At 46.0% G+C, this 13510-nt stretch overlaps 2 protein-coding genes across 6 annotated transcripts in view; one reads left to right on the top strand and one right to left on the bottom strand.

Moving 5' to 3' along the window:
* SLC44A4 (solute carrier family 44 member 4) overlaps window positions 1–7800 on the top strand; it is a 49388-nt gene extending 41588 nt beyond the window's left edge. For both annotated transcript variants that reach the window (XM_030197309.1, XM_030197310.1), the window contains exons 18-22: window positions 2172–2245; window positions 3757–3827; window positions 3933–4027; window positions 5724–5808; window positions 6205–7800. In XM_030197309.1, coding sequence (XP_030053169.1) covers window positions 2172–2245; window positions 3757–3827; window positions 3933–4027; window positions 5724–5808; window positions 6205–6308 — 429 coding nt within the window. In that variant the 3' untranslated portion in view covers window positions 6309–7800. The remainder of the gene's footprint in view (window positions 1–2171; window positions 2246–3756; window positions 3828–3932; window positions 4028–5723; window positions 5809–6204) is intronic.
* The window catches only part of LOC115466203 (hyaluronan-mediated motility receptor-like), a 52514-nt gene that overhangs the window by 1034 nt on the left and 37970 nt on the right, over window positions 1–13510 (bottom strand). For 2 of the 4 annotated variants that reach the window (XM_030197306.1, XM_030197308.1), the window contains exons 9-10: window positions 10894–11085; window positions 7480–10086 (exon numbers count right to left, since the gene is read on the bottom strand). In XM_030197306.1, the coding sequence (XP_030053166.1) occupies window positions 9982–10086; window positions 10894–11085 (297 nt within the window). In that variant the 3' untranslated portion in view covers window positions 7480–9981. Of the gene's footprint in view, window positions 1–7226; window positions 7240–7479; window positions 10087–10893; window positions 11086–13510 lie in introns of those variants that run through there. The other 2 variants (XR_003941513.1, XR_003941514.1) reach the window with 2 other exon arrangements.

Here is a 13510-nt window from a genome sequence, read left to right as displayed (position 1 = left end):
ACAAATATTCAAACAAACCCTCACAAAGGACAACCATATCTAAAACAACTAATTATTACCTGAATTGGTTATTACTCTATTTACCATTAACTTTCTCTTTGCTTCAATGTACAATTTCTCATTCATAATAGATTTTCTAAAAGCTAAACATCCATAGTTATCCCAGTATGTTTATGATACTGTATTGTAAAATTGGATTCTTACAACAAATTACTTTTTTATGTATTATTCTTTGTTATGTATCTTGTACTGTTTATCGTAAGCCACATTGAACTCAAACTTATTTGGGATAATATGGAGTGGAGGAGTGGCCTAGTGGTTAGAGTGGTGGACTTTGGTCCTGGGGAACTGAGTTCGATTCCCACTTCAGGCACAGGCAGCTCCTTGTGACTCTGGGCAAGTCACTTAACCCTCCATTGCCCCATGTAAGCCGCATTGAGCCTGCCATGAGTGGGAAATAAAATAGATACTATTGGAGATTCTAGATGGAATGTTGCTACTATTGGAGATTCTACATGGAATGTTGCTATTCCACTAGCAACATTCCATGTAGAAGCCTGCGCAGCCACATTGGTGATCTGCAAGGGCCGACTTCTACATGGAATGTTGCTAGTGGAATAGCAACATTCCATGTAGAACCTCAAGTGGAGGAGTGATTAGGGTGGTGGACTTTGGTCCTGAGGAACTGAGTTCGATTCCCACTTCAGGCACAGGCAGCTCCTTGTGAGCAGGGACTGTCTTTCTTCTATGTTTGTGCAGCGCTGCGTATGCCTTGTAGCGCTATAGAAATGCTAAATAGTAGTAGTAGTAGTAGGTCACTTAACCCTCCATTGCCCCATGTAAGCCGCATTGAGCCTGCCATGAGTGGGAAAGCGTGGGGTACAAATGTAATAAAAATAAAAAAAAATATATAAATGTCACTAATTAATTAATTTAACTGGAGACAGACCAAACCCTCTAAAAAGTTTAGTAAACATCAGTATGGAGGCAACCAGCCCATAATTAGAAATAAATTGACTTGATTCCTTTAAGTTCCTTATAAGAAGTGTGATAATAATTTCTCCTAATTTATTTTAGAAATGTACCCAGGGTAAATAAGGTTTGCATCCAGTCCAACACCAGCGTACTATTTTCTCTCTGTCTCTCTCAAGGGCAGCTTTGCCACTTGACAGACCAGGCATCAGTACAGGGAAGCTGAATTGGGGGTGGGGTGGGGGTGGCGGTAAATGGCACAACTTCTGCATGATAAGAAATTAGTGCTTTAATGCTGTTCTCAGCACTGCATAAGGCCATCCAGCATAGAGCTACAATCAAGCATCACTGCGACCAGCCCCCTCCGACAAGAAATCTGTGTTGGAGGGGACGGGTCTAAGCAATGCTTGAGTGTTGGCTTGTCCTAGAAGGTTCTGCATTATTGTGTGCTGATACTTCACAGACGGCGTGCGACAGCAGTGGCAGGCCCAGCAGGAGAAAGGGAAGATGGGGGAGATGCTATCATGGGGAGGGGGTAGGAGTAAAGAAGTGAGGGGGCAAGGAGAAATGAGATTCCAGAGTAGGGGAGGGAAGGGGAGATGCTAGACCTGAAGGGGCAGTGCTGGTCTACGGCAGGGGCATAGCCAGACCTCGCTGTGGGAGGGGGCCAGAGCCTGAGGTGGGGGGCATATTTGTCTACCGCCTCGCCGCTCCCCTCGCTGCCCTGTCACACCCCACAGCAGCAAATACCTTGGCTGGCGGGGGTCCCCAACCCCCGCCAGCTGAAGCCTTCTCTAGTGCCGGTTTCTGGCGCCGCCGCATTCCCTACCGAGTGTCTTCCTCCTGACGTCCTGCATGCTCCTTTAAGTGAAACTGAGCATGCTCAGTTTCACTCAAAGGAGCGTGCAGGACGTCAGGAGGAAGACACTCGGTAGGGAATGCGGCGATGCCCCAGACTGGTGCTGGACAAGGCTTCAGCTGGCGGGGGTTGGAGACCCCTGCCAGCAAAACCAGGGGCCCAGATGAAATTTGGGGGGCCCAGGCCCCGTGGCCCCACCTAGCTATGGCACTGGTCTACGGGGAAGTAGGGTCTTGAGCTACACCTGGGGTGATGCGCAGGTCCCCTTTGGCCTGCCCTGGGTGGACATGGTTGCTGCATGAAACAAAAGCAACTCTCGCCTTTCCTCTTTTCACTTCAGATCGCCGTTTACGGAAAAAACTTCTGCACGTCCGCCAAGAATGCCTTCTCGCTGCTGATGAGAAATATTCTCAGGTACGATCCTCCCCAAAAGTCCTAGGACCGCTTTCCCCAGCCTCAGGCCTCAAAGTTCCTGCGCTGACTGCCAAACCCAAGGTTGGCACCAAGGAGATGAGCCACAGCCCCAAGTACAGGACAGCAGGAGCAGGACACCCAGGCTGGCACATGCCAAAAAACCCATTAACATTTTAAGAACATAAACGTTATACTTGATCAATTCCAGCATAAAAACTACTATTTCTTGTGATTATTGGCTTCTCTGACTGTGCCCAATATGGGTAATTTGGAAGCAGGAATATCAGACAAGGTGGGCAAGACAGTTGCCTGTCTGGAGCACTAAGCAGGGGCACCAGCTTGCCTTCTGCCCACTCTTAAGTACTGCATGGCCACTTCTCGGCATCACCAGAGGGGGGAGACATTTCACCTCAGTATAAGCTGCATCATTTAAGGAGAATCCTTCCCTCCCTCCCTCCCTCTCCTGAGTGCTTCAGGCATGGTCTAGCTCAGCAATGGTCCTGCTTGAAAGTACTGGGCAGATCCTATCATTTCACCCTCGAGACGGAGGAGGTGGGATCTCCTATGATGTCGGTGAACCATGGAGAAGGGGGTGGGATCTCCTATGGTATCCCTCCAGCCTCCTAGATGGGGAAGGGGGGGGAATTTCCTATGGTGTCACAGGACCATGGGGGCAGGGATCTCATATAGGTGAGCCATGGGGAAATGGTATCCCTTCAGAATCTAGACAGGAAGGAGGCGGGACTTCCTGTGGTGCTTTCTCCAGTCTCAATGTGTTGCTGGGATCCACCAACTTGCTGTCACTTGCACTACCACGGCCAGATTCCACCAGACCTTCTCCCACCCACTGCCCTTGTCCGTGTGCATTCACTCCATCTGCCTTATTTAACTGCCAGGGGCGATATGAGACGTGGAATGTGAACAAGCGCTAAAGAAGGGGGTGCCTTGGAGCCCCTGATCATGCACCACCATGAGGATCAGGCCAGCATGCCAGGAACTAAGCAACCACTTGCATAGTGGGGGTTGTCTGCTCTTGGTATAGTGTCCTGTTTTTGGGGGGGAGGGGGATTAGAACGTAAGAATGCAAGAACATAAGGATAGCCATACTGGGACAGACTGGTCTCTCTAGCCCAGTATCCTGCTTCCAACAGTGGCCAGTCCAGGACACAAGTACCTGGCAGAAACCCAAATAGTAGCAACATTCCAGAACCTCAAAGAGTAACAAGATTCCGGAATCCCAAAGAGTAACAAGATTCCATTCAGAATCTCAGATAACAGCAACATTCCATGCTACCAATCCCAAGGCGAACAACGGCTTCCCCCATGTCCATCTCAATAGCATATGGACTTTTCCTCCAGGAACTTATTCAAATCTTTTTTAAACCCAGATACACTAAGCGCTGTTACCATATCCTCCGGCAACGAGTTCCAGAGCTTAACTATTTGTTGAGTGAAAAAAATATTTTGTTTTTTTAATGTAGGATATTTTTTTCTCCTCCTCTCACCTATAGGGTGGTGATTCTGGATAAAGTGACGGACCTCCTTCTTTTCTTTGGAAAGTTGCTGGTGGTTGGAGGCGTGGGTGAGTAAGGCAGACTGCCGTTCAGCAGTGGGTAGAAACCCCACCGAACCTCCTTGTAACGTTAGCTAATCTTGCCTGCCCTCCTCACTTTCTCCCTCTCCGCAGGTGTCCTTGCCTTCTTCTTCTTCAGCGGAAGGATCCCGATTGATGACGACAAGTTCAAGAACCCCACCCTCAATTACTACTGGATTCCGATCCTGGTATGTCATCTTACCGGGGAGAAAATTTCCCCCACCTGGTCTAAGGCTCTAGCCAGCATATCAAGATTTTCATGAGGGCCCATCCTACACAAGGTTGGGGGGCTGTGTTAGGTTCTAACAAACGAATCCTCTTCCAAGTTTCAGACGTTCTAGAAAGGGCCGGGAACTGCTTAAGACAGACCAGGAATTTCATGGGTTATGCAGACAATACAAGATTCACCATCTTACCCAGAGCAAGGTGGGGATCCCCCAGGACAGCCTTCTCTGTGCGTGCCTAACAAGAAGCTTGGCCTACTGTTCTCTGTGTGCTCCCTGGCATCTCCCAAGGATGAGTGACTGTTGGGCTCCTTTTCAAAACAGAAAAACGTCTAAAAAGTGGCATAAAGCAGCATTTGGACGTTTTTCTCACAAAAATGTCCAAATCAATATTTTCGAAACCTATTTTTAGACGTTTTTCTCTCTAAGTCCATCAGAAGCGCATCCAAATCACAAGGGGGCGTGCCAGGGGTGTGTTAAAGGTGGGATCTGGGCGTTCCTAACACTTGGATGTTTTTGAGCCATAATGGAACAAAACAAAATCGTCCAGGACTAAAACTTAAGACGTTTTGAGCTAGGCCTGTTTTTATATTATTATTATTATTACTAACATTTGTATAGCGCTACCAGACGCACGCAGCGCTGAACACCTGACACAGAGAGACAGCCCCTGCTCGATAGAGCTTACAATCTAAAAATACAGACAGACAAGACAATTAAGGGCGAGGAAAGTACTGGGTGAGAAGGAACAAGGATAGGGGAATTGAGTAGTGGTTAGGAGCCAAAAGCAGTGGTGAAAAAGTGGGTTTTCAGCATAGATTTGAAAACAGGTAGAGATGGAGCTAGGCATACAGGCTCAGGAAGTCCATTCCAGGCATAAGGTGCCACGAGGGAAAAGGAACGAAGCCTGGAATTAGCAGTGGAGGAGAAGGGGGGCGACGAGAGATTTGTCCAGCGAGCGGAGTTTACGGGGAGGAATGTATATAATGAATAAGGCACAAAAAGGTGCCTTAATTACCCAGGTGACCACTGGAGGGAATCAGGGATGACCTCCCTTATTCCCCCAGTGGTCACTAACCCCCTCCCACCCCCCCAGAAATGTGATGAAAAACATTATTTGCCGGCCTCACGTGTTATACTCAGGTCTATTAAAGCAGCATGCAGGTGGTCCCTGGAGTAGTCTAGTGGTGGGTGCAGTGCACTGCAGACAGGTGGACCCAGGCTCCTACCTCCCCCTACCTGTTACACTTGTGGAGGAAACTGTGAGCCCTCCAAAACTCACCAGAAACCCACTGTACCCACAAATAGGTGCCCCCTTCACCCGTAAGGTCTATGGTAGTGGTGTACAGTTGGGGGTAGTGGGTTTTGGGGGGGCTCAGCAGACAAGGTAAGGGAGCAACATTGAGATGTGTATCTGGGAGCATTTTATGAAGTCCACTGTGCATTTTTTTTCCCCGAAAATGGAACAAAAAGCAAAAACGTCCAAATCACAAAACCTTGTATTTTCGAAAACAAAAGTTGGACGTTTTTCTTTTTTGAAAATGACCTTCTTTCCTAATCAGATTTTGGATGTTTTTTTTGCAAAACATCCAAAGTTGGGCTTAGACGTCATATCGAAAATGCCCCTCGCCTCGCTGTGCATTTTTGTTTCTCTTTTCAGACCGTCGTCCTTGGATCCTACATGATTGCTCAGGGATTCTTCAGTGTGTACAACATGTGTGTAGATACACTCTTTCTGTGCTTCTGTAAGTATCATTGAGAGAGTTGTACAACCTAACTCCTGAAAATGTGATTGCTCTGTTCACTCACTCCCACTTCCTCCCTCCTTCCTCCCCCCACCCCCATTGGTTTGTTAGCTATATCAATTTAAATCAAAATTAATGCATGTGGATTAGCACACATTAAAAGGTTTTAATGTGTGCTAAAATTTTATAAAAACAAATGCACGCAATGAACTGAAAAACATAGCTGAAAATCAGGGCCAAAGGCCAAAGTGAAACAGAACTAAATATTTTTACCCTGTTCCCATTCCTGCCCTGGACAGGGTCACCCCACTTCTCCTTTCTTGCCCTCATCACAAGCATTTTCCATAGTATTCGTACTATGCTTAATCTACCTTTTTCAAACTCTTCTACCCACAGTGGAGGACCTGGAACGGAATGATGGGTCGGAGCAGAAGCCATATTACATGCCCAAATCGCTCATGTCCATCCTCAACAAGAATAACAAACTACCAAAATCATAGGGTGAAAACCAACTTCCAGAGAACCTACCTCACTTCCTGCTGCAACTTGTCACTTCCTGTTTGTATTCTCATTACTTCCTGTCCTCAATCATCTTTAAGCTGTCTTTGTTTACTCCGGGTCCTCCTAATGTATTTCCTATTAAGGTCCACCATCATTTCCTGTCAGTAGTTTGTGTTGCTGTCTCCTGGCAGATGGTTTGAAGCCTCATGTTCACATTGGCTCCTTTTAGTATTCTAGTTACCATAGGCCCCAATTTCTGTAGTAAGATGAATAGTTAGTGCTAGACCGGTGAAGTGGGAATTTGAAATCACAAGTAGGGTGAGCCAGATCTGTTTTTTTTGTGTTTACGGGGTACCATACTCTCACCCCCTACCTCATGGTACAATTAAGACCACCTTTGACATCTCCCCCCTCCCCAATGCAGGGTTGTAGCCTTGTTGCCTTTTTGAGGTAAGATGATCAGTTTCATACCAAAGGGCCTCTGTGAGACAAAAACGTCTCCAGTATAGTAACAGCTCTTTTGCAATTTTTTTTTTTTTTTCCCCAGGATTGACTGGCACCCCAGGCAGTATGGCCTCCCCCACCTTCCTTTCCATATACCCCTAAACCCTTTACCTTTTATTGCCCCCCCTTGATGCACTTTAGAGAAATTTTCATCCAATCATAATTTTATGTGGGAACAGTGATCTGCCTCGCTTCCTTGTCTGAATCTTACACTCCTTTTTAATGTTATGGTTTATTAAGAAAAGAACCAATTCTTTCCTCTCCTTTTCCAACAATGCAAATATATGAACCATTGTTGATATGTTTCCTCACACCCAACTCCTGTGCAAAAGCATCCCACACTGTGAGGCCCTTGGGAGTCCAGGAGGAGCAGAATAATCCTGTTGGACGTGTAGGCCCCTGGACCTTTTTCTAATATTCTCAAGGCTGACACAAAGTATTTAGTGAGCCTACATCGAAATGAAACAAGAAATATGAAGGAATTTGCCAAATAATACAAGACACTCCTGAGAACTAACCAATTGAGGCTAGGTGCTGGCAGATAACGTTTGGCAGCCATCTTGAATTTTGATCAGAGCATTTTATCCATATTCAAAATGGTCGCCAAGCATGACTTGGTGTTGGTATTCTAGCTGTGTTTTTTTTTTTTTGTTTGTTTTATCTCGGCCCCTTCCCCCTGACACGTCATATTAATTCTCATCCATCATGTCCTCGCGCCCTACACATCTTTCAGGTCTTGAAACATCCAATTCCCCAGTGGAGAAAAATGTCCTGTACATATTGTTTTATTATCTACAACTGTTTTGTTTATATTTTTTTTTAAATAGATTGATAAAGCGTTAATTAAGCAGGCAGGCAGGCAGGCATGATGTCATTGGCAGAGCTTTCTAGGTGAAGGATACCGAGCCCTGCAGCATTGCTGTGAAGGTGCAGATATACAAAGCAGCCTTAAAGATGGGTATGGTCTATGGCGGGAATTTAATTTTCTAAATTAGTCCCTCAGAACATACCCACACCCTGCCTCACTTGATCAGCACCTACACCTGTTTATGAGGTACAGCATCTGTTCCCGAGGGACATCTTCTCACTATATGTACTATTGAGTCTGTATTTATGTTCATCAAAGAGGAACGACATCACCAGCTGTGCCTAAGGAATGACGTCTGGATTTATCTGTTGACCAACGGAAGGTCAACTTCTTTTCCTTCTCAACCCGTCATTGTCTGTGGGTCCAAATGACAACTTTAGCTCCCACCCTATGTTCTGGGGAATGTAGTAGGGAAGAGCTGGTGGCATCTTCCCTTGACTGACAAGGAGATGGAGGGCAAAGAGAATAGGATCCTCTCCATCACTACTCCATGCCATATTTACTATTCCTCGATCCAGCATGTCTCGAGGTCACCTCCTGGTCCTGAAGTAATTAGGATCGACCTGTTAAGTGCCAGCTCACCTTACAGGGTGAAAAAGCAGGTTCTCCAGGACTCTTTGGCTCCTTGTTCACCAGCAGAACCATATGTCCACCAGCTGAAGCCCCTCCCTTGTTGAATCTCCCTTAAGCCGATGCACAGTAAAGGCGGAAGATCTACTTCATGTTTCCTGACTTCTGGGCAGAGATTAGAGCACCGCTGATGCCTTCCCTAGTCTGCAATGCACTTTCACATAGATGGTTTAAAAAATTTTTTGTATATGTATCTTTATATATATATTTAAATAAATCACTAAAGTCCTTGCTTGGATTTTGCCTCTGTTCATTTGTTAAGTTGGGTCCCAGATTAGAGTTTAAACGATCTCTACTGTCCACTCTATTGCCAGAAGTGCAGCTGAGAGGGGGGTCATGGCTCCTACTGATCACATCCTGCTCCTAGTGCCTGGAGGTCAGAACTGCAGCTGGGTTTTGAATGATTTAAGGGATAGGTTGGATGTCTGCAAGTGACATGTGAAATGTATTAAATTCAATTGATAGTTTTAGAGAACTAAAAGTTGGTATTTTTGTTTTGTTTAAGGGTGGGTCTACCCTTCTAACACAGCATTTTCAGGCAGCTTATATGGTAAGATCCCAGACCCCTAAGAACATACACACAATCCGCTAATATTCCCAGAGTACTTTTATTTTTCATACCTTACTTGCCAGCCTTGACTTTGATGAAATACATATTATTTCAAGCTGTGTCGGAGCCCCTGGCTGTACCATTTCCTACAGCGCCTCCTGCTGGGAGAGTCTAGGACTGCAGGCACTGTGAATTCCAGGGCCTGTGTTAGACATGCTGGTGCCCAGGGCCTGGCAGCAGGTCATGCAGGCTTAGGGCCCTCTCTGGAATGGGGCCTAGGACAAGTGCCCTGTTTGCATCCCTCCTACCACTATCCCTAGTAAAGTCCTGTTTTTCCTTCCCACCCAGCGCCCCTGTATCATTTTTAGTGAATATTCTGTCCATAATGTATCAGTCATTGACTGATTTGAAGAAGGCAGTAATTACTTATGAAGACATCATTTTTTTAAATTAGATATATGGCTGATGCACCTCTTGAATAAATTATCCCTTGATCCCTCGCCCTCTCCCATAATAATAAAACAAAATATTAAATTAAGAAGCATTCCAGCAAATCCTCTTGTCCTGTCAGGGTTAAAAAGAGAAACTGCCCCAAGCTCTCTGACTGAGGTGAGATCCAATTGGCTGTTCCATAGCAGTATTGTGATTGCCCACCTTCAGAATGTTGACGGGCCAATGAGGCAAAAGCACAACTGGTACAGGGCAGAGTGAGGTCATTAACTTGTAGCTTCCCTCCACCCAGCTTGTGCAGGAGAGAAGGGTAGGGGGATTTCTCTTTGGCAGTGATTGGGTGCAGATCTACAATGTAACACAAGTTTTTACAAAATTAGCATTAGCATAGGTAGATGCGTGAACCTGAGCAGTAATTGTGTGCATGGTATGTGACTAGCTAAATCACCATGCAACTATTTCACCCCCACCTATTTTCATTTCTCAGAAGTGGATGTAATGCTTCAACAAGCAAGTCTGCTGGCGTGGAGAGCAGCCATTTTTTTAAAGAGACAAAGTCACTGCTGACACATATTACATCTCACAAAAGTACAGTCTCGATGGCATGGTGGTGCATCCTTCCTTTTTTGTAGTTGAGAGGAGGCGGCATAAGCCGTGACCGTTCTCACAGTCAGAGGGTCTGTTTCATTCCCACGCCAAGGTGCAGGCTCTCTTGGAAACGATTCTGTAGCTTTCCGATTGCTCTGTCTTTCTCCTGGCCTTCCTGAAGGAGTTTCTACCCAAAGACATCAAAGGCGGAGTTAAATGTATCAAACCAGCTAACCTGTTACAGCATCATATTAACCAACATACTATGTGTCTTATTTACCAGTCTACTCAACCAACTGACCTTCCCATTCATCAGAGCAACGACTAATCAATCAAACTAATTGACTACAGCACTTGAACTATCCACCCTACCCAACTATTCAATCTAACACAACTACTCATCGTAACTCAGTTGGCCAATCTTGTTAGCCTACTAAGGAAAGCAACTGATTAGACAACTAATGACCTCTACCAGTCCACTAAACCAGTTCAACTACCGGTCAACTTTGTTAGCATATCAAGCTCCTAAACCACTTCACCAAGCTTACAAACTAGTATTGCTAACCACTCCATGTAACCTAATAAAATAAATTGCTAATCACCCAAACCAGCTAACCAAAGCAGCTACCATCGACCAAACTTATTCAACCCACCCAGTTACCCAAACCAGACCACTAACCAAACCAACTGATATCAACTAAACCTAATCAACCCATCCAAGTAATCAACCCAATCTAATCAACCAATCTAATTGTCCAAACCAGACTACTAACCAACCCATCACCAACCAAATCTATTCAATTGCCCAACCAGACTACTAACCAACCCAACACCAACCAAACTACTGTAGAACCAGAACCAAAACCAAGCAACTGAACCCAACTAACCTAATAACTCACTAGCCAGTTAAACTAACCAACACTTTATGACCTCAAACAGCCACACCACCCAACGTTGAGTCCAAGATAGAATGTATTGCAGGCTTTGTTCATACCTGAATGGTGAGATCCTTCTCCTCCACTGATGCCTGGAGATGAGCTACCTGGTTGCTCCACTCCTGTGTTCTCTCCTGCTCCTGCAGGCGCCATTCGGCAACTTCACGCTCCTTCACTAGGAGCCGCCTCCGCAGTTCCTGCGCTTCCTGAGACTTGGAAACCAGGGTCTCATTGAAGTTCTGGTGCTGCTCCTGAAATGCCGAAGAGCCCAGAGGTGGAATTTTAGTGGGATGACAAAATATTTGCGATCTAAAGTGAAAATATTAAGGGGGGGGGGGGGGGGGGGGAATGCCACTTGATCAAAATCAACCCAGCCAAGTTAATCCAGTCCTGGTTTTACCCCAGTGCATGCTGGGCAATGTAGTACTTAGGGAAATCAAGCCTCTCTCTCCATGCATGCAATGGTCATAAAGCCAGAATGAGCTCATCCTCAGTAGAGCATTCATGCCAGAGAGCACAAGAAGAAGAAATTAAACTCCATGGGTGATCCATGGGGGATGTAGAGCTTCATTGGCATGAGTAAAGGAGATGTGGATTACACTTTCTCAGTAGTTCAAGGCAAGTTATGTTCGGGTACAGTAGGTGTTCTCCGGAGGGCTTACAATCTAACAGGCAGATGATCAAAAGCTAACGCCGGCACTAGAGGCTGTTAGCACCATACTAGCGCTGGCGTTTGCTACCGTCCCATGATCAGAGCCCTCGAGCGTGTGAAACAATGCGCTCGAGGGCTCTTAGCGCAAATAGCATGCAAATGCCTGCTAAACAGGGCTCTCAGCGCGAGTAGCCTGCAAATGCATGCTAATCAGCGCTTAACACATTCATCCACAATGATCAGCATCTAGCGCGCCAAAGATTGGGTTGCTGGCTGCGACAAACCCTATGCCAGCTCTGAGCTGGCGTTAGGGTTTGCAGATCATTGGGGAGGAATGGTGAGCCCTGTCCAGCATGCATTTGCATGCTGGCAGGCCCCCATTCCCCCCCCTACAGCAAACCTGCCAGCGAGGGCAGTTGAGGACGTCCAAAATTTGGACGTTTCTGTGACGGGGCAGTTGAGGACGTCCAAATTTTGGACGGTTCTGCAATGGGCACTTTAGGACGCCCAAAATTGGATGTTTCTATGAGAAAGATGTCTTTCTCATAGAAACATCCAATTTTGGACATCCTAAAGTGCCCATTGCAGAAACGTCCAAAATTTGGCCGTCCTCAACTGCCCCGTCACAGAAACGTCCAAATTTTGGACATCCTCAACTGCCCCGTTGCTATACCTCTGACACTCCCTTGAAATTTGGCCGTCCCTGCAACAGGGCAGTTGAGGACGTCCATCTTCCGATTTAAAGATGGGCGTCCTCTTTTCATTGGTCTCTAGCCCAGACCTTTCAAACAAGTGCGGGGGGATTGTGCTGAGCGCATGCTCAGGCACAATCCTCCTGCACTTCTACCCCATAATCAGAGATAATTGCGCTGCTTAAATTTGCATGCATTATCTCTGCTCATAGGTCTAACAGCGCCCCGCGCTGTTCCAGCGCTATTTTAGAGCGCTGTTTGGAACAGCGCAGGGCTTTTGATCATCTGCCTGTAAGTTTTACCTGAGGTAGTAGCGGGTTAAATGACTTGCCCAAGATCAGAAGGAGTAGCAGTGGATTTGAACCCTGGTTCTCAGCCTCTATTAGGCTATTCCTTCACTCTATAGGGCAGTGGCATAAACCAGAAAGCAACTTCTGGGTGGGAACATGAGTGAAATGGGTGGGCACGAGGTATTTCCTCTCAATCTTCACCACCTCATAAGAAAAATTGAATAAACTGAGCATGTGCATGGTGTCAGGGGCAGCGTGTTCAGAAGGTCTGGGGCTTGGCAAGCTGAGGAGGCCTTCAGGTGACAAGACTTGGGGATAATCAACAGCTGCACCAATGGTGCCCTACTTCTAGACAGGCCCCAGGCCCTCCTGTAACTACATTGCTACCATAGGGGCTGAAAAGTGAGGCTATCTGCAAAAACCACTGTCGCTCACTGGTAGGGCCAGCCCTGGAAAACCCAACCTCGGTAGTTCCGAGAAGACCTACACTTGTTGCAAGTACCCAAGATTTCACAAGTTGATTTTGATAAAACTACAAAGTAGTAAATTTAATATGAATCGGAGAAAATGTTTCATCACGCAACGTGTAATTAAATTCTGGAATTTGTTGCCAGAGAATGTGGTAAAGGTGGTTAGCTTAGCGGGGTTTAAAAAGGATCTGGACGGCTTCCTGAAGTAAAAATCCATAGCCCATTATTAAATTGACTTGGGGAAAATCCACTGCTTATTTCTGGGATAAGCAGCATAAAACGTATTGAGCTTTTCTGGGATCTTGCCAGGTATTTGTGAACTAGATTGGCCACTGTTGAAAACAGGATGCTGAGCTTGATGGACCTTTGGTCTGTCCCAGTGTGGCAATACTTATGTATGCTGTATGTTTATCCTAGAATTAGTACAATACATTTTAAACTAAAAGAGAATTTACAAGACACTGGAGAGAGAAGAGAAATTAAGTTACAGACTTAAAAGGAAGATGGGGTAAACTTAGCGCCAAAAAAAATATGGTTCCATTTCTCACACTGCTGCAAAATGGCCGCCATTT

The sequence above is a fragment of the Microcaecilia unicolor genome, chromosome 3, assembly GCF_901765095.1.
Source record: "Microcaecilia unicolor chromosome 3, aMicUni1.1, whole genome shotgun sequence".
Classification (NCBI taxonomy): Eukaryota; Metazoa; Chordata; class Amphibia; order Gymnophiona; family Siphonopidae; genus Microcaecilia; species Microcaecilia unicolor.
The sequence above is the reverse complement of the archived record's forward strand: the minus strand, read 5'-3'. Positions and strand labels throughout refer to the sequence as shown.